This window comes from Nipponia nippon, unplaced genomic scaffold (assembly GCF_047370975.1).
Source record: "Nipponia nippon isolate SJK-2023a ecotype South Korea unplaced genomic scaffold, ASM4737097v1 scaffold_3, whole genome shotgun sequence".
Classification (NCBI taxonomy): Eukaryota; Metazoa; Chordata; class Aves; order Pelecaniformes; family Threskiornithidae; genus Nipponia; species Nipponia nippon.
The window spans coordinates 103,423,669-103,444,515 of NW_028262347.1; the positions used below are offsets into that span (position 1 = coordinate 103,423,669).

The following is a 20,847-nucleotide window of genomic DNA, read 5'->3' on the forward strand; positions in this document are numbered from 1 at the left end:
CACTTCGCACGCTCACGGCAAGCTGCAAGCGGCCGGAGGGGCAGCGACACGTCAGGCAGACCTGTGACGACAACGGCAGCACCGCACTACTCGTGCACTTACTTCAAGCTGAGGTAAACCCTCTGCCTCTGAGGCACCTGCATCCGGCTCTGGAGACAGCTGCAGGAGCTGACAGGGGCAAGCCCGAGCCGTTTCGCTGAGGCACAGCGCGCTGAAAGCAAGTGCACCTGCAGCGAGGCGGCTCCTGTACCAAGCAGGCCTTCAGGTGGTGCAAGGCAGTACCGCGAGATTAGCTCCTGCTCAAGACCATAAAGGGAGGGAACAGAAAACATCTGTTACTAACAGAACTTTTGGGTTTTTTTAATATCTACATGGAGATAGTTCCCTTGAAGCTGCTCTTCTGTACCAACCTGGAGTAATTCATTGGGTGTTAAAATACTCTGTGAATGGGAAAATGGTATCTGCAAAGCTAAGTTCCGGCCACACAATAAGAATAAAAAAGGTATGCTAGAATTACCACTTGGTTATGGAATTGCTAAAAGCTTCAAATTCATTCCTTAAGAGATAACTTAATCCCAATCACAATACTTAAAACTGGTAGTTCTTAATACAGGACATTAGTCAGTATGGACATGAGCAAGTAAGTATTCTCCATCTGTATAAGGAACAGGTTAAAACATGGGCATCTTTTTGCTTTCCTTTGAAAAGTTAGGTCTTGACACTGCTCGGGCACGATCCAGAAGCACACCACAGTCAGTACAGAAAGACCACCCCCCCCCACGCCATCCCCACCAGCTCCCTCCCCCACTTGTATCCTGACAGGGTGCTAACAGACAGGGGCTCTGCAAGACAACTTCCATGCGCATCGGAAGGCATGCTGCCACGAAAATGCCTGCAAGCACAATTTACTCCACACAATTAATGTACAAGATGCACAAGGGCCATCATTATCCCAATATATCAGTTCAGTAGCAGATTCGGGACATAATGCACATTCTATAGGAGTGTAATCCCAAAAATATTCTACAGCAAGCTAAGTATTGTTGGATATTCAGCAATGATTGTCTTGTGCTTTCATACAGATTGTTTTTATCAGCACATTGTACAATATCAATGTTCCAGGCTACTGTCAAGTTACACTGCCAGTTCACTCAACTTCATTTTTGCAATTAGAACTCCCCCACCCACCCCCGAACAAGAAACCCCACCCAGCTTCCCTGCTATCTTAACTCTGAAATAGGAGCTCTGTTTCTCTGAAAAATTAAGACTGCAGAAGTCCTTAAGTTAACATTGTCACAAGGTAAGGATAATACTTTCCAAGGCAGACCAAAAAAAAACCCCCATCAATCTGACCCAAGCTGCTAGAGAAAATGGAAATTTCCTTGCAAAATTAAAGTTCAGAAGGGGCAGAAAGTTAAAAAACCTTTGTCTAAGCAAAGTTACATTGACTTTAAACAGCACCTTTTGTCTGTTGACTCTTGTTGAATTTCTTGTCACTTTCACTGTGAATCAGAAAAAAAAGAAAAGACTGAACTTGGTCAGCAGAAGACTGGATTGTAAAGGATCAATCCGCTAGACTTCAGCCCTTCCCATTTCCTCCCTCCCGCAAAATACAGGGTTTGGAAAAATAAGCAGTGTTTATTTACTAACAATGACATAAAATACATCTTAATATATTTTTATTTCTTTACAAATTAAAAGATGCATTGGAAAAAACAAGTGAAGAAAATGAAAGGTTCATTTATGATTTAATTTCCACCCCCCACCCCCCCAATATTAATACTAGAAATCAGTATTTGTGGAAGTCTCTGGTTGCTGTGCCTTATATTCCTGGGAAGTTGTTTTTCCCCCCTGGTTAAAAATCCTCTAGATTTTTTGGTTGGAGGCAGTACGTGGAGTAAAAAGTCAGCCACATTCATACAAAAACGCTGAAGGTTCTGTCAACTACATCTTGAAAGAGTTTCTCCATTACAATTTTCATATTCCCCTTTCTGTGTAGTGATGGGAGGGAAGACAAACTAGCAGCATTAGAAGAAAAATGGATTTATATACATGCTACAGGATACGGAACTAAAACCACAGCCAGATATTTTTCTGATCTTAACAAGGACTTTCCTCTGAAATATCAAGCCCAGATAATATGTTCTCTAATCCACCCACATTCTTCCTTCCACTTTTAATGCTATTGGTAGCTTAAACTCCTGGGTATTGTAAGAACACTTGTTAAGCGTTCAAGCTAAAATATACAAGCCCCCTTTCAAAAGTGAATAAACAAAGCCCTTAGAATTCTGAATTTGATTTACACTCGCTCTCTCTTCACAGGAGTCTTCTCATCCACCCTTGCAGAATGGAGCAGCAGAGTGGCCGAAGTGGATGGATTAATCTGTCTGAGGTATTTTAGTTTAACAAACAGGCTTATAAAAAGGTTTTGTGCAAGCTGATCAGTAGGTAGAATGGGGGAGGGTATAAACATCCAGTAATGAAACTTCACTATGGCCCAGATGCTTTCAGTAACCGAAATCAGGTACTTGCAATACCTACTACAGTACAGTCTAAATCTTAGTTTTTGTATCCCTTTCTTTGTATTCCAGGGTACAAAGCAGTCTCAAATTTGCATCAAATTCCTGCTTGCTTGCTGCAATTCACAATAATATGTTTGAAAATGGCCACTTCCTTATCATCCAGTTCCTACACAGCCCCACATCACCTTGTTAGAAGTATTTTCTGCTTAAGGTTAAGAGGCTTTTGTTCCCACCACCATCTGGATAGACAGGTAAGCTCTGCAGGAGAGGCCATGGAACATGGATTGAGTAGACCATTGCAGAGCCATGCAATGAGGAGGAGTCACCACACACGCAACAGGAAGCACCGTCTCCACCTCTATGCTGTTCAGAAGCCGTTGATTGTTGCTCACTGAACTATTACTTACTCCATTGCAGATCTGCACAGCAACATATAGTACAGGGAAGATTGTGGAAAGAAATTTGCTCTGCTGCCTCCTGGCTTACCACTCATTTCCTTTTTCATGGATTTCTGGTTCAGACAGCCACATGATACATCTGTGCTCTGCAATGTCATGTTTCCCTCTTCAGAGAAGGAGACACAAAACGTTTGGCTGCTCCAGCTCCCATCACCTGACCTGCCTCTTGTTCTTCCAACCTGCGCATCCTCTTCACACTTGGAGCATGCACACGCGCCCATACAAACACACAGCAACTACCAGAAGTTTTGAAGAGTTATCGCTTTTTCACCCAATGTTGAATCATGTACAGTGAACTGAAAAAAACTACATTCATTACGACAGGATTAGCGAGCATGGGGGGGGTGAACTCCTGCCAAGCACAGGAAACAATTTAGATACAAGTAAAAGACCTGGTATCAAAGGCCTTTTTTTTTTTTTTTTTTTTTTTTAGCCCTCACCAGGAAAATTTTTCATCTCTCATACGGGACTGGGAGAGGTTGAAAGGATTTCTGCTTATGCAATGTGTATTAAAAATTATGGAATTGTACAGATTTCTACGTTGTCCTTTTTGAGGGCGCTGGGCCTTCTGATCAGGTCATTAGTGGAGACTGAAATGTCACTGCTGAGTTCCAGCACCACTCCCTCCTCTAGCTCAGTAGCTGCCGAATCTCCTTGTGCATGTGACACAGGAAGTCCACATATGAAGCCCCCCCACTCAGGCTCTTGTCCTCCACTAGGAAGTGTTTGAACAGCATTTCCAGCTTATCTTCTTGCTTCACAATTATTAACTATAAAAAAGAAGAACAAAACCAACAGTGAGTAATTAGTAGACCTAATGTTCTTGGAAAAAAGAGCAAAAAGCTAAATAGCTCGAAAATCCAAAAACAGATAACCAGAATCACAGCATGTATCACTTATGTGCTTTGAATTCTGTAACTAAGCTGGGTTAAGTCTCAATCCTTTCTAAATCGAAGGAAAATACCGTGTACATGGTTTGTGCAGTAGTATATTATTATAGGTCTGAAAGAAATTAGTTTTAGAACTATGGTAAGCAAAGCACTCCAAAAGTAGTAGCAAATTTTTTTTTTCAGATCCTTGAAAACTTATTATTTGAATCACATTTATGAGATCAGGAAGGGTAAGTTCAGCATTGCAGCATTGTCAGGCATCACCTGCTCTGCTAAAAGGGAAGGGAATTTAAAGCTACAAATGGGGGACAACATTTTTACCTTCATGTAGCGGGATCTCTGCACTTGAAGCATGTCAACAACAGACCGTACTTTCTTTGAAAAGGGGTTTTCCAAGACAGGCAGGGTACTCTGGAATGAAAGATATCCAATCCCCATTAGTCACGCCAAGTAGAGCAACATTAAACAAAACTCAGCAGTTTTGTCATATGACATAAGGGTAGAGATATGTCTACCCCCACTAACACACAATCTCTTTGACCTCAACTAGTTAAAAGAGAATATAACATGATATCAGAATTAAAGGCCAATTATTTGTTCCATTTACATATCGACTGTTCTCCTCACCATCAGTGGAGATGTGGCTTGTCAAATAAAGCTAGGCAAAAGCATGCCCGGCATGCCCAGACTAGGGACATTTCCACTATAATTTCACATACCTGTGCTGCTCTTGTTCCTAATATGAAAAATTTAACACTGTTTTCTCAACTTGCTTTCTCATTGTTTTAAGTTTTGGGCAACTGTCACAGACACTAGCTCCCGCTCTGCTATCCAGCTCACCAAGGTGTTGCTAATCTGACTGAAGGATGACACTCCGAAGAGGTTCTGGATCAGGCCTTGCTGCACGTTGACTCCCACCCACACAAAGATGTTCAGCCCATTCTCCAGCAGGTATATGTCACCCTTGGAGAGACGTTCCTCTGAGTTCCGGATTGCTGCTGGCAAGGCGTCACTGTCAACATCTGCTTTGGTCTAGTTTAGAGTGAAATAAAAAAAAAAATAAAAAAAAAAATCAAGGTTATAAAACAAGAACATCTTATGAAGTCCTGAAAATTTCTGCCAAAGACCCCAATGGTTTTCTCATTTCTAGGACTCATAAGACTGCAATAGCCGTGACTGAAGCATCATCTTCCTTAGCTTAGTTTTCTTACTGAACGTGACACAGAAGCAGATCAGAGACTCTTGGTCAGCAAAAGAGAACATAAGGCTGCTGTGAAATTACTCTGTAGTTCCAATATTGCCTCCTGGAGGAGGAATGTAATCAGTTGTTAGTGCTATTCCAGCAACTATGGTACTGAAAAGTCAGAATAGTATATGGAATTGCCCTGTACTATATTACTATATAATATAATATAATATATAACTATATATATATAAAAAACTATATAATATACTATATTACTATATAAAGTTACAAGAAGCTTTAGGACTTTTAAAAGACTATGAAAGGGTCAAAAATGTCATCTTTACCACTAGTCACATGCTCACAGCTCAGGAAAAAAATCCTCCAGCAAATTCATCTAACACATCTATCACTGAGTGGAATGAAGTGAAGTATCCCAACAGACATCAGATCCCAAATCCTTCTCAAATTGCTTTCCCTTCCTAAAATATAAATGCCAGTCCTTACGACTAGTCAAGACAACACAAGTCTCAAGTGGTAAGACTATCCTGAATTACTCACCAGGGGCAAAAGCCTGGGATAAAAGAAAACGTTTGTTTCTGCCACATCCATGGATGTGACTAACTGACGAATGTAGGCACGGTCATCCGTTGTGACCTCCGGACCAGGCTGAAGGACGTCACTCTTCAACACACAATTCAAGTACACAGGAAGCAGCTTCATGCATTCAGGGAGGATCAGCTACAAGCCACAAGCAGACAGAAGTTGGTCAGCTGTCTTGCTGAATAAGCTTATGTTTGACAAAACAAGGCTTGCATGAACCAACGAAGCGTGGTACAGCTGTGAGGAGTGAAAGCTGACAGTCTAATTATATCATGGACTGGCAAAAGTAACATAAAACTTTTTCCTGGAGCAGGCTGTGCTTCCTGGGCTCCAGACAGATGTCCAAGAAGCCATTCTCAACTATAGTTTTACTTGCAGTCTCTCTACTTCTCTGGGTCTTCTCTTTGCAAATTTCTGCTCAGCAAAGCAATTGACTTTTTTGAGTAGGTTAAGTAGGAAGAAGCTCTCATCACCTTTTAATACCCAAACTTGTGATTCAAGTGAAAGCATCGGAGTTTACCTGGCCAGCAGAAGAAGGACTAGCACAGTTCTTTCGATAGCAAGCTAGGATCTGGGCACACTGGTTGATCAGTGCATCTCGTACAGTCTTTACTGGACTACCCAGAACTCCACGATATGCTGCACAGAAAGAGGAAAGAAATGGATGGCTATCGAGTGATTGCTCATGAACAGTAAAAAAAACAAAAACAATGCTACTTCCACAAAGTAAATCTAAACAACTATTGCTTATGAAAGTCTTTTTTTCCCCTCCCCTTCAAATTTGTGGGAAAGAGATGATACATTCCTATTGAAGATCTGAAGAAGCTCATTTACTCCATTCTATTACATATTCTTCAACTCTCTATCTCCCATGTACTTTAAAATACACTTACTCATACTTGAAATCATGGGGTACTATAGAAACTCCTTTTATAGCCCGGCCATCTTTCTTTAATGGACTGTTTCTTACATTTTAATGGCAATAAACATACACAACTCTCAATCTCTGCTGGATTTGTAGGCTTTTACCGCAAACTAGAAAGGGTAAATAGGGTACAGTGCATAAAAGTATGATAATTAACACTGATCTATGAGCAAAGGCCACCATTTCCTATTCCCAGAACAAAATTCTGGAACAGTTAAAAGAATGAACTAAACCAGTCCAAAAATAAATACAAGGATAAATTCAGACAGCTGTCAATACAAATCTCTATTAAAAAAATTTAGACAAGAATTTGTACGAAGGATAAGCCTACACCCTCTATCTGTACCTCTCGTCCTAAGCAACAATAGTATCATCACAGCTTTACGCTCTTTCCCATAAATGACTGAAGTATCAGCATTGTCATATGACATTTGATGCAAAGAGAATAAACAGGTGTCATTGGATGACAACAGGCATTTTAACTGCAGTTAAAGGTTGCAGTTCTTGTTACCATATTTACCCTTACCATATTTAGCCAAGTAATTGATGAGCGTGTCTGTCTCACAGTTTCGATAGAGGTCAGCAAGCTGCGTACAACAGTTTAAGGAGAGGTTGTGAATGCGGAGTCGTCGCTGTCCTGCGCAACTTGTATATAACAGAGCACACTGTAGGAGACAAAAATGCCAGGATATAGAAAAATGAGGTCCTGCTACAATAAGAAAGGCAGGGTTTGAATATACTTCATTAAAAACTAGGACTCAGATGGCTAAACAACTAAGACAATTATGTACAAGACTTGCACAATAAGCTAAAAGCATATGCTAAGAGTCAGGGTCAATGAAAGATAACAAGCAGCAATGTTAGTTTGTATTACAGGAACTGGTGTGGTACTACAAAATAGATTGTAATTTGGAGCAGTCTAGGTCACCCTGAGAACAAGTATGCTGGAAGGTTAAGGGTATAGTAAGGGGCAGAAAGAAAGAGCATTTCCTTGAAGGAGTGTCTAATAATTCAGTTCAGAGTGACCTCATCCTCTTCGGCAACTGGCACTCTCCCCATTTGAGATCTGGTTCCCCCTTGACACAGTTTTGCTGACAATTCTAAATTGTCAACTCACTACTTTCTCCTAGAAGGCCTACCCCCTCACCTGAAGGAGTGCACCACTGTCTTCACTCAGTTTGTCATCGTGCTTGAATTCCACTGTGATTGTTTTATCACAGTCCAAACCTGCCATCTCTACATCAGTTGTGTTGCTCATATAGAAAGCGCCAAAAAAGTCAGTTGCTCGAATACCTAAAAAAGAAGAAAACCCAACATGAACCACAATTTTCAAAAGAATAACAAGACAGACAGCCTTTGGAGCCCTGAAAATCCTGTCATCAGTGACACTAAGTTATCTTGACAGGTTTCAGCAGGGATCTTTGCTTGGTCTTGACAAAAGTCTTAGAATTTCAAAGCTTTAGCAGAGCTTTTTGCATTGCCTAGTCTCAAGATGTTTTAAACTAGGGAAATATCTGTTACTTCCCATATGACATGCTTGAAGTGGTCAATTTATTAAGACTCATTTATGCTAGCACCCACCTGTGCTTGTGCGCACTCTCATTACAGCATCAAATCCCACTTCTTTCTGGACATCTCTTCTCAAGTCATTCAGGAACCTATCCTGGTCCGTCTCCAGCTAGAACACAAGCCATAATCGAAGTTTCATACTCCCATAAATCAGAGCTGCTCCATAAACCGTAAAGTAATTTAAAACCAGATACTATCTCCTGTAGTCTTACTCTAAAAATCAGCCATCATACATGACTCAGTGCCCTGCTACTAAAATATTGTGCTAAAAGGTAACAGCATAGCTGTTGTTCTTGGGGGTTTTTTTGTTGTTGTTATTAATAGAGATATTTTGTGTAAAGACATAAAGCTCACAAAATCATTCTGGTGAAAATCTTGAAATTTAAGTAGCAATTTACTTCCAAAGAAGTACCTGTTCACTATGATACACAGTATGAAAAATAACTCTTAACTAAACAATAATTCTTATTTAGATCAAATACCAGCCTGAGCCAATGTCACTCTTACCTGGAAATATGCATACTTATAAATGGAGCCTCCTGTCTGGTAAGTTACTACACCCAGTGTTGCCACATCCAAATACTGGTTTGGAAATAGGAACAGATCCACACAGCAGCCCTGGGCCACACAGTCCTTGGCCAAGTTGTTATAAAAGCTTGTCTGTGGCTGAAACAAAGTCTAAGAAAGGAAGTCAGAGATGAGATCAGAAGTTTGTGGTAACAAAAGGAAGGTGAGATCCAGTTTATAACCCCAGTCAATACACTTTTATACTTTAAGTGTTTCTTCAGGGAAATCACGATTGTGTAAATTCTTCCTGACCCTGCCTTTGAAGAACTGTTGAATATTACGAAAATCACTACACATCTCGCTTTAATTGTAAGTTCAGCACATTTACTTTAACACAGCTATGGTATTTTATCCTGTATAAGCATCTAGATCTCTCTTCTTGTTCTCATATCAGAGCTGTCCTTGTGATGTCAAGTCTACACAGCTCTGCTCGAGAACAGAAGATAAAAGTGCAATGTTAAAAGATATTAGCTGGGATAGTTACATTACGTGCTACCCTTGTAATTTTTTAAAATGTTGCTTCAGAGTTATTTTAGCTCATAAAGAGTATAATATAGGCCTGTAATGTAAGCATCATGCAAGTCATTATTACCTTCTCCTTATCTGTGTTGATCAGTTTCTTATCATCCCTGTTCTTTAACTTCCCTGGGGCCTCTGCGATGGGCAGAGAGGTGTGGAAAATGAAGAGCTTGCCAGCACACTCAGCTGCCTGCGGGAAAGCGAGTGCAAAAGCTCAGGTTAGAAACATCTATAAAAATTGTAAGGGAAACTGTGATTCCAGAACAAGCATTCAAGCATCCTCATTACTTCACTTCTTTATGTCAGGAAAGCACTCTATCAGACACACAGGCTCAGTGATCACTTTGTTACTTCAGTGGTATCCAACACAGGGAGCACAGCTTACTGGTCAGTTACAGAAAAGCAACTTTCAGTTTTACTGGACCTGTGCTAGTTCCATGGCAGGGAGAAGAGGACTGACTCCAAGGAGAGACAGAGCAGTAAGCAGGACTCAGCTACAAAAGGTTTTGTGCAAATGTGTTAGATTGCTTTCTTCTCTGATTTGCAGCTACTGAGTTTGTGGAAAAGAAAGAGTTACAGAAATGGCAAAGGATTTTGTAACCTAAGCTTCAACAGATCATTAATTTTAAATCAGAAACCTATGTCAACACTAGCCAATGTTTAGTAGGTTATTTTCTCCGACACATGCAGTATGTAAACAATCAATTAGTAATTCATATTATTTCTTGATTGAACAGTTGTCATTAAAACTGAGTTTAAGAGAGACTTCTAAGGACTTGCATGACAGACAAATAGAGCTATATGAACAGTTTTGGATGGAATCATACAGGCAATCAATTTGATCAGTATACACAAGTCAGCATTAGGTTGTGCATGTAATTATCTGGATGAAGTATTGGAATGGAAGAACTTTAGGAAAGGTTACAGAACTCAATGAGACATGGCAGACTTCAGCACTTGATTTTAATGTTGGAGGGTCTTTTTTTTTTTTTTTTTTTTTTTTTTTTTTTAGTTTTATAAACTGCTCAAAGCAAAACCCAGCCAGGTAACTGAGATTAAGCCACGTCTCGTACTTTGCATAAAAATTATTGAAAAAAGTTGGTTAGAGAACAGATAGATAGCTACATAGAACCGGAAGTACATGCACTTTAAGAATCAGCCAAGTATGCCCTACATGTAGCACATCTACCACAATGAGACTTACAAAAGCTTTAGAATTGTCGTCTTAGTGTGTTAGCAAAATATGAACTTCAGAGTACTCAGACCAAAAACAATTTGCCATGACACTGCATTTACTAACCTTCAGCGCCTCCAGCCCTGCTTGAATCACAGGTGCAAAAACAGTTTCTGTTTCTCTTGTGTCTGCAAACATTTCTGGAATCTGATCCAGCAAACTAGCAAAAAACAAGAAAAAGGAGGAATTCAAGATTCCATTTAATTGGAAAAGCCACACAGTTGCAGTTGATGACCTATAAGACTGAGGTGGTTTAAACAGAAGTCCCTAATGTGTCTGTAAATTTGCATAGTTTTTACAATATTTGGCATCTCATCATTTATCTGTGGAAAAAAATGATGCTTTGTCATTCTTCATTGGCTTTTCTCATCCATATCCTCAGTGCTTGCTGTATAACCTCAACTGCTGCCTACTCCAATAGCCCTTTTGTATTCCTGCTCTTTTAATATATTCCAATATATATTGGTAAGTAAACTCGTAGGAAAGACTAGTGACTCTTGGCCTCTGTTTGCCAAGCATCCTGTGTACTATTCAAAGACTAATAGGTTTAATCCACAGTTTTGTATTTATGCTTGTTAATGCACTACAAAACAGGCTGGAAATTTTCTTTAAAAACATGCAGTGCCAGGTCTAGTTCCCAAAATGTAGTTAGCTACACACCATAGTTTAATTACAGTTCAAGTATCGTGTTAAATAGTTTGGCAAAACTTTGCTAATTTATCTTTCTTTCCTTCTAAATTGTATCTTCTGTATCCCACTCATTCAGTTTTCTCCACAGAACCAAAATTAGACAGCACTGTTGTCTTAGTTTACAGTTTTTTAGGCAGTTGCATTAAAGACACTGATTCAGTATTCTTACAACTCTCACTCTGCATTATTCTAGTTGTGGGTTGTCGTCCGTCCCCCCCGCCCCCCCCCCCGAAATGGCCTTCTGCGCTAAATCCCCCTCTGCCAAGCTGGACTACGAGCCAAATACACCCTTACCCCATGCTTTTTCCCATCCTACTTCGCCAGCTTAATCTCAAAGAGTATAGGAAGTTTAGGAAGTTAAAATACATGGAGTGACTTCTAGGTGAATAACATGACATATAAGCATGCAACACTTGAATCTACCAAACAAGAAGTTTATTACACACATTGTAAATCAATTTCTGTTACCTGGCAATAACTGTCCTGGATTCATTCACATTTACCAGAAAACCATCAAGGAGCGGCACAAACATATCTGCCACATCTGAGACAACCATCATTTGTGGCTGTGCCAGTGAGCTCTTCACGTTATAGAAGTGTAACACTTTGTTGTAGGTGACAAAGCCTACTCGAATGGCTGATTCTTCCATGTTGCCTTCCCTGTAAGAGACATACTTGCCTTCACATCTAAGTAGATAGTGAAATCATTACACAGAACACAACACAATAAGGGATAAGGGAAAAATGAAAGGAAGGAAAATTTATTTTCACCTAGAAAGGTACCCAGAAAGATGTTCTGCTTGGCCTTTTTCTGAAGAAAAGCTTGATAGGATTACCAAATAATGTTTTAATTTCTAGCTTTTTTTTGAAGGGGAAAAAGTGACATTTTCCCCCGTTTTGACTGGCTACAGTAGTACACTATACCTACCTGGGCAGGTAATCTAGGAGTGACTTTAATTCTTCACATATTAGCCTCACTAAGCCACTCTTCACAGCATTATAAGACACGTCAATCATGAAAATGAAAGCAGGTGGACTGGGAAACTTGTTATTCTGTGGAAGAGAGGGAAGAAGTCACATTATGGCCATGCAATGCAGCCCACATAACAGCTCTGCAACACAGACAAATGAATGCTGGTCAAAACTCTAATAGCTTTCATGTACTTTTCTACTCATGAGCAGTAATGGTTTCTTCAGATCATTCTCCCATCCCTGCCCAACTAGCACACAACATAAGCACACTGTGCTTGAAACAGACTGGTATTACATGCCCTAGACTGATTTTGCCATTGCTCAACGAAGAACAGGCTAGTCAGAACTAAATCACCCATTTACATGACTAGGACAGATAGGGAAAGTAGACAGGTAAGTTTCCTGCCAGTTCTTAAGACTTTAGAATCTGACCAGACTTGTTATAGGTGATTTCATCAATATAAAGCAAAAGATTTTCCTCTCTGAGAACTGCAACCTTTCCCTTCTACTTAAATATCAGGTTTGCTTTGGGAAAGAAAAACTTGTTTCAGTCAACAGTTTTCTGAAATCTTTAGGTCATACTGGAAGGAACACACAGAACAAAAGCAAAAACAGAAGAACTTTCAAGAAACCTGGGAAGATCACATCTCATTTGATTTAAAAATGCTTCATACGCTGTTAGAAGCAAGATGATTGTTTTTTTCCCTTAACTCGAAGTAAAGCTGAGGCATCAGAAGGTAACCAGCATAAAGTTGTAATATTTAGGCATTTATTTTCCCAGCATTTATTTCAGCAGAGATACAAGTTGCTTTAATAAACACCTTGCACATATTTTTCCTATTCCTTAGAAATTATTATTTAAATCATAGAATGGTTTGGGTTGAAAGGGACCTTAAAGATCATCTAGTTCCAACCTCCCTGCCATGGGCAGGGCCACCTTCCCCTAGACCAGGTTGCTCAAAGCCCCATCCAACCTGGCCGTGAACACTTCCAGGGATGGGGCATCCACAGTATCCCTGGGCAACCTGTTCCAGTGCCTCACCACCCTCATAGTGAAGCATTTCTTCCTTATAGCTAATCTAAATCTACCCTCTTTCAGTTTATAGCCTTTACCCCTTGTCCTATCACTATGTGCCCTTGTAAAAAGTCTCTCTCCAGCTTTCTTGTATGCCCCCTTCAGGTCCTGGAAGGCTGCTATAAGGTCTCCCCAGAGCCTTCTCTTGTCCAGGCTGAACAACCACAACTCTCTCAGCCTGTCTTCATAGGAGAGGTTCCCCAGCCCTCTGATCATCTTTGTGGTCCTCCTCTGGACTCACTCCAACAGGTCCATGTCCTTCCCATGTTGGGGGCCTCAGAGCTGAACGCAGGACTCCAGGGGGGGGTCTCCCGAGAGCAGAGTAGAGGGGGAGGATCACCTCCCTCAACCTGCTGGTCACTCTTATTTTGATGCAGCCCAGGGTACGGCTGGCTTTCCGGACTGCAAGTGCACATTGCTGGGTCATGTTGAGGTTCTCATCAACTAACACCCCCAAGTCCTTCTCCTCAGAGCTGCTCTCAGTCCATTCTCTGTACAGCCTGTATTTGTGCTTGGGATTGCCCCAACCTGTGTGCAGGACCTTGCACTTGGCCTTGTTGAACTTCATGAGGTTCGCATGGGCCCACCTCTCCAGCCTGTCAAGGTCCCTCTGGATGGCATCCCTTCCCTCTAGCATGTCAACTGCACCACACAGCTTGCTGTCATTGGCAAACTTCCCGAGAGTGCTCTCAATCCCACTGTCCCTGTCACCAACACAGATGTTAAAGAGTGCCGGTCCCAATACCGACCCCTGAGGAACGCCACTTGTCACTGATCTCCACTTGGACATCAAGCCATTGCCCACAACTCTTTGAGTGCAACTATTCAGCCAATTCCTTATCTACTAAGTGGTCCATCTGTCAAATCCACATCTCTCCAATTTAGAGATAAGGATGTTGTGTGGGACAGTGACTCATGCTTTGTACAAGTCCAGGTAGATGACATCTGTTGCTCTTCCCTTGTCCACCAATGCTGTAACCCTGTCGTAGAAGGCCACCAAATTTGTCAGGCGCAATTTGCCCTTAGTGAAGTCACATTGGCTGTCGCCAATCACCTCCTTATTTTCCACATGCCTAAGCATAGTTTCCAGGAGGATCTGCTCCATGATCTTGCTGGGCACAGAGGTGAGGCTGACTGGCCTGTAGTTCCCTGGGTCTTCCTTTTGTCCCTTTGTAGCAATGGGGGTTATGTTTCCCCTTTTCCAGTCAGTGGGAACTTCACCGGACTGCCACGATTTCTCAAACATGTCGGATAGTGGCTTAGCAACTTCATGCGCCAGTTCCCTCAGGACCTGCGGATGCATCTCATCGGGTCCCATGGACTTGTGCACCTTCAGGTTCCTTAGATGGTCTCGAACCTGATCTTCTCCTACAGTGGGCGGTTCTTTATTCTCCCAGTCCCTGCCTTTGCCTTCTGCAGCTTGGGCGGTGTGGCTAGAGCACAAGCCAGTGAAGACTGAGGCAAGAAAGTCATTGAGTACCTCAGCCTTCTTCATATCCCAGGTAACCAGGTCTTGCGTTTGCTTCCGTAGAGGGCCCATGTTTTCCCTAGCGTTCCTTTTATCATCGAGGTAGCTATAGAAGCTTTTCTTGTTGCCCTTGATGTCCCTGGCCAGCTTTAATTTTATCGGGGCTTTAGCTTTCCTAACCTGATCCCTGGCTGCTCAGACTATTTGTCTGTATTCCTCCCAGGCTACCTGTCCTTGCTTCCACCCTCTGTAGGCTTCCTTTTTGAGTTTGAGTTTGTCCAGGAGCTCCTTGTTCATCCACGCAGGCCTCCTGGCGTTTTTACCTGATTTCCTCTTTGTTGGGATGCATCGCTCCTGAGCTTGGAGGAGGTGATCCTTGAGTATCAACCAGCTTTCCTGGGCCCCTCTTCCCTCCAGGGCTTTATCCCGTGGTACTCTTCCAAGCAGATCCCTGAAGAGGCCAAAGCCTGCTCTCCTGAAGTCCAGGGTAGTGAGCTTGCTGTGCACCCTCCTTGGTGCCCTAAGGATCTTGAACCCCACCGTTTCATGGTCACTGCAGGTGAGGCTGCCCTTGAGCTTTGCGTTCCCCACCAGCCCCTCCTTGTTGGTGAGAACAAGGTCCAGCATAGCACCTCTCCTCGTTGGCTTGTCTGTCACTTGGAGAAGGAAGTTATCATCAACGCATTCCAGGAACCTCCTGGCTTGCTTATGCCCTGCTGTGTTGTCCCTCCAACAGATATCAGGGTGGTTGAAGTCCCCCATGAGGAGCAGGACTTGTGAACATGAGGCTGCTCCTGTCTGTCTATAGAGGGCCTCATCTGCATGGTCTTCCTGGTCAGGTGGCCTGTAGCAGACCCCCACTGTAATGACACCTGTGCCTGCCCTCCCTTTAATTGTGACCCATAAGCTCTGGGTTGGCTCCTGATCCATCCCCAGGCGGAGCTCCATGCACTCCAGCTGGTCATTGACATAGACGGCAACACCTCTTCCTTGTCTCCCCTGCCTGTCCTTCCTAAAGAGCCTGTACTTTCCATTCCAACACTACAGTCACAGGAGCCATCCCACCACATCTCCGCGATGCAAGTAGAATCATAGCCCTGCAGGCGTGCACATGGCTCTAAGTCCTCTTGTTTATTCCCCATGCTGTGTGTGTTTGCATAGAGGCATTTAAGTTGGACCCCCGATGAAGCCAACTTACTGGCTGGAATTCCTTTGTGCTGCTCTTCAGGTGCACACCTGCTGACCTGTGATCCTTCTCCAGGCTCTGGGCATCTATTCCTGGCACTGGCATCCAGCTGGTAGGAGCAGGATGGACTGAGGTTCCCCTACCCTGGCAACTTGCGTTTAAAGCCCTCTTCACCAGCTTGGCAAGCCTATGACAGAAAATGCTCTTCCCCTTCTCTGACAGATGGACCCCATCAGCCCCCAATAGGACCCCAACTGGTTTCTCAAAGCCAGTCCCGTGGTCTAAGTAGCTGAACACCTGGCTGTGGTACCAGTCCTGTAACCACTTGTTGATTTGCCAGATTCGACTGACCCTTTCAAACCCCTTCTCTTTGACCAGGAGGACTGATGAAAAAGCTACCTGATTAAATCTTTAATTTAAAAGTGAATCAGCTCTGACAATATATATTTCCACACTATTCTTGTGTTTTTAACCACTACGTGAAATTTAAGTTCAATAGGTAAAGTCTGTCTTAGGCAACAGGTGGCACATTGCATAGTTACCACTGTACTTTTCTTTAATCTCTCCTACATTCTCCGTCTGCCCCAAGGACTACTGCAAAAGAGTCTCTCCTGCAGAACTGCTAAGGTAACAGCAGCTATAGCTGCTTATGTAGCACCAGAAGAGAATGACAGAGGCAGCTATAACAAAATTATATTATGTCATGTGTGATCAAGACTTCGTCTACTTTGGGAAATAAGCAGACAAGCACATTATCTTACACAATGAAGTGGGTTGGATTAATGCTGTTTATTATCTCTGCCAGCTGGAAAGCAGCCCCAGACAATTCATGTCACTATTACTTTTAAGAAAACAGACTTTTTATTTAAAAGCAAAACAAAACACAGTAATAAACACATTCTACTGTACCTTGCAATAGTCAACTGTTGCTAGAAACTCGTAAGACCCCAGTGATAACTCAGGTCGGTCATAGAAGTCTACTCGCTTTCCAGTATGATCCAAATGCTGGAAGTAGTGAGGTGGCACTGGGGATGGAAAAAACATTAAGTTCAGTGATACGTCCATGACAAACACTGTGACTAGAGAGCTAACACGACAACACCTGTTTCAAATAAAACTCCAGGAAAGCTAGCTAGCACTCTGTACTAGCATGCAAGTATTACTAAAAATATTAATGCAATTTAAGAGCATCATTAAAGCCAAGAAATACAGACAAACTGCTTCCAGTTTGTCTTATGCACCAGGTGGCACACTGTATAGTCACTAGTACTTTTCCTGAATCTCCTTTACATTCTCATTTTACATCTCATATCAGAAACGTCACTACAACATGCTCTTTGTATTCTTCTGAAGGATTTAGTCCAAGGGAAAAATATAGCAATCTTGTATAATTAGTAACAAATGACTTTAGAGTTTGAGGCAAACTACAGGCTACAACATTACTGACTCAATTCAGGCTTACCAAAAGATCGAGCTCCTTGTTTTGCTATATGAGTTAGCTTTTTCCTTCCCTTCCCACGTTGCACAAGTGTAAACCTTTCTAGGCACTCTCGGGTGCCAAGATTGCCATAATCCGTTTGCCAGAATAGACAGGGTACTTCTTACAGTGGATTGTAAAGCATTAAGGAACCAAGGGTGTAACCACATGCCCAGTGCCCAGTACTTTTGTGTTGGTACCAGGCATCAGAAGGTAAAATAGGAGTCAAGCTAAGTTTTTGCCTACAGAAGTCAGCTGCAGAAACAAAGAAAGCATTTCCCTTGTGCCCCAAGAACTACCATGACAGAGAGTCCCTCCTGCAGAATTGCTAGGGTGACAAAACATATTCCAGCTATAGCTGCTTATATAGCTCCAGGGGAGAATAAAATGAGATTATCTGTAATGATAGTATTCACCACCTTTAAATTATGCTAAACATTCAAAGTTTCAACAGTTCAAAAGAAAACAAAGTGACATCATTAAGACTATACATGTAAGCACCTATCACACTTCTCTCCAAGTACACATCCAGTACAAGCTAACTACCAGATTGTTTTTGCAGAGAAAACAGAAATTATTCTTAAGTATTAGGTACAACTACATTGTATTTTTACAGCACTGCTTTCATCAGCAGTCTCTGGGCTCCCCTCCCTTTTCTGCCCCTGCTCAGTTGTTACAGGTACGGCCATTGATACAGCTGCTGAGTAAGCAGGGACAGGGAATGCATGCAGGCTGAAAATCACTAGACAAAAAAGTTATTCAAAGTTGGCCATTTCTAACCCCCATCAGCTTTCCATTTTGGTTTGTACAAACAGTTGTACAGCATAACTGAGGTGATAAGAACAAACAGTCCATTAAAAGCCATCAATACTACCAAACGAAACACTCAAAACATCACCATAAGGTTTGTTATACCTTACATTCCACTGTGCCTTCAAAACAAATCTACGCATGTCACACTATGAGCTGCACATAGTGACTTCTGCTTAAAAGGAAGCATGTTTCATATTAATTTAGAAGAGCAATTAAGATTAACTGGCATATATTGAACACTCCTATTCAGCTGTAGCAGATTTACCTGCAATCTCATTTCTAAGCAGTGCTTAAGCAGGCTTTGTGAGCAAAAAAAAAAAAAATCCTAACTCATGCTACTGACTAGATGTACATCTCAGTCTGTCATAGAAAAACGCAAGTTTGAAATACCCTAAGAAAATAGCATAAGTAATTTTTCAAACCACCATACATTATGCTACAAGTACCTCATGTTAAAAGTTTGGTACAATAATACTGCAATGCATAAGCACCTACTTAATTTGAACATAATTTCAGAACTGAGCACTGAACATGTTTTATAATGATTTTTTTTACAAGACTAAACACATGTTAAAGCACAGTATACATTATAAATGATCATAACATGACAAAGATTTATTTGCTTGCATCTTGTTCAAAGATCACTCCAATAGAGCCTAGAGACCGATTCCCAGAAGAAACCTTACCCTCAGTGACACAGCTGCAGAAACAACACTGGAACCTCCTTCCACCCTCAATGAATTGCATAAAAGGGCACATGTAAGCCTTGCACCTATTACATCTGACAGGACCGGATTCACCATGGTCTACCAAGTAAGGAAGGGTCTGTGGAAGCAGGGGGGAAAAAAGAAAAGAAAGGTCACATGATGATGAGAAAGAAGCGATGACACATATTGTAGATCTTAAAACTATCTCCCTGTACATTGCATAGGATTTAACATTTTGGCAGCTGTGGGAGAGAGCGCAGGGGGTGGGGGAAGCCTGAACAAGTATTTTGTAAATGCTTTTCAACTTAAGCTGTACCACAGCAGCTCTTTGTGGGCTGCAGTCATTAATGGGCTATCCCACTTAGACACAAAGAAGTACTTCTGCGCCGGTGCTGCACTACCTTATATAGTAGCGTGCTTGAGGAGCATGAGCTCTAGCAGGAGTACCACACTGCACAGCACAGATGTATCCCAAGTGAACACAAAAGACTGAAGCCATGCAAAAAATGGCTGTGATAACCTCATGGGAGCGAGCATACAATTTACATTTCACCACAGGTTGGGTGTTTTAAAAGCAACTCTTCACCTCTTATATTTTTCACTTCTAAAAAGCAAGCTTTTTGACAAAACAGAAGCCAGTCATTGCATTCCATATATTCAAGAACATAGAGCATCCAGACAATCTTCAAAAATTCCAGCTGATAAGACTTATTTTTGAAGTTCACCATGAAATACAGTATATCCGTAAGTTCTGCTTGTCTTGACCCTATTGTATAGCAAGTCCTTAAAACTGTTATGTAGTGATATAATTTTTGAACTATTACTGATAATATATTATTTTTGCAGCCAAACCAGAATAAGATGCTTGGCAACTTCTGCAGCTTCTCAGCCTCAGAACAAGCAGGAAGCATTTTAAAATGATTAAGACAGAACTTGTGCAAGCTACAAGCTGCATTCATAGATCAAAGTACCTTTCATAACTAAGAATCTAGCTCAAAAGAAAGTCTTAATTACTTCTACATTTTCTGACACTAAAGGTGTCCAGTCTTAATTCTCTCGGTCACCCTAAACCTCTGATCATGTTTAAGAGACAACATTCATTGAGTAGGAGTTGAGCAAATGCTCCAGTCACTTTCTTTCTCTTCATGCCACATATGTGTCACAGCTCTCATTCAACCCCACTAATCATTTATTGACAATACAATGGTTTTGCAGCCAGAGTTTCTCAGCTCCTATCACCCAGGCTGACCTCCTCAGAGGAAACAAAATTTCAAGTTTTCTGACTGCCAGGCAACATTGGTATTATACTTCCACACAATAAGCTTTTTTCCTCAGCCTCTCCCCCAATAACATGCATGCAAACAAACTACAAGGGTGCTGTAAACATGCAGTGATATGCATAACTTGCCACTAATCACTTACTCCCAGAAGGCACAGAGATACTTCCTTCTGAAGCCTTAAGCTTTGCTTTTTGAACTGTGCATTAACATAGGGCAAAGGTCCTGTATCTGGCAACCAGGTGCTGGACTTTTATATATTCTAGATTTATCTGAATACTGTATTTTCATGAGACACTTATCCTTGCATTACTGATAGGTTAAGTTTTAGCTCTATTTACAGTCTTACTGCTCTGAACAGCTGAGCCTTCATCTGTTGGAAGGGCCCCTTCACAGGGAGTTTGCCCTTGCCATAAAGAACTTTCCAGTGGTAGAAGCTGACCAGTCTCCAGGGCAATTTTCCGATCCTAGCCATGTTTTCTCTGGCTATCACAAGTGTTTGTTCAAAGCAGAAACACACCAGGAGACCTAACAACTAGTTGTTTGTAAAGCTTCTTTAAAAATGTGCAGCTCCACAAGCCTCCAGATTTCTAAAATAAGACCACATTCTCCTGTTGTGCTCCTTTTAAACTCCAGCCACAAACCAATTTTCAAAATCCAAACCATAGTTTAGGAACGTTAATGAAATGCAACAGGAAAAAAAAACACCCTT

The 20,847-nt window shown here is 41.6% G+C and overlaps 1 protein-coding gene and 1 long non-coding RNA gene across 4 annotated transcripts in view; one reads left to right on the forward strand and one right to left on the reverse strand.

Moving 5' to 3' along the window:
- The first annotated feature begins 7 nt into the window (after nucleotides 1-7).
- Nucleotides 8-2,393, forward strand: LOC148054810 (uncharacterized). Its single transcript, XR_015707125.1, has 3 exons — nucleotides 8-113; nucleotides 378-502; nucleotides 2,323-2,393. It is a non-coding gene; the product is annotated as an uncharacterized LOC148054810 (long non-coding RNA).
- The window catches only part of SEC24C (SEC24 homolog C, COPII component), a 42,227-nt gene continuing 22,999 nt past the window's right edge, over nucleotides 1,620-20,847 (reverse strand). For all 3 annotated transcript variants that reach the window (XM_087768297.1, XM_087768295.1, XM_087768294.1), the window contains 15 exons: nucleotides 18,838-18,976; nucleotides 16,771-16,886; nucleotides 12,089-12,213; nucleotides 11,629-11,820; nucleotides 10,537-10,630; nucleotides 9,310-9,426; nucleotides 8,658-8,828; nucleotides 8,163-8,259; nucleotides 7,729-7,874; nucleotides 7,108-7,246; nucleotides 6,177-6,295; nucleotides 5,615-5,794; nucleotides 4,711-4,902; nucleotides 4,192-4,281; nucleotides 1,620-3,750 (listed from right to left, as the gene is read on the reverse strand). In XM_087768297.1, coding sequence (XP_087624423.1) covers nucleotides 3,610-3,750; nucleotides 4,192-4,281; nucleotides 4,711-4,902; nucleotides 5,615-5,794; nucleotides 6,177-6,295; nucleotides 7,108-7,246; nucleotides 7,729-7,874; nucleotides 8,163-8,259; nucleotides 8,658-8,828; nucleotides 9,310-9,426; nucleotides 10,537-10,630; nucleotides 11,629-11,820; nucleotides 12,089-12,213; nucleotides 16,771-16,886; nucleotides 18,838-18,976 — 2,058 coding nt within the window. In that variant the 3' untranslated portion in view covers nucleotides 1,620-3,609. The remainder of the gene's footprint in view (nucleotides 3,751-4,191; nucleotides 4,282-4,710; nucleotides 4,903-5,614; nucleotides 5,795-6,176; nucleotides 6,296-7,107; nucleotides 7,247-7,728; nucleotides 7,875-8,162; nucleotides 8,260-8,657; nucleotides 8,829-9,309; nucleotides 9,427-10,536; nucleotides 10,631-11,628; nucleotides 11,821-12,088; nucleotides 12,214-16,770; nucleotides 16,887-18,837; nucleotides 18,977-20,847) is intronic.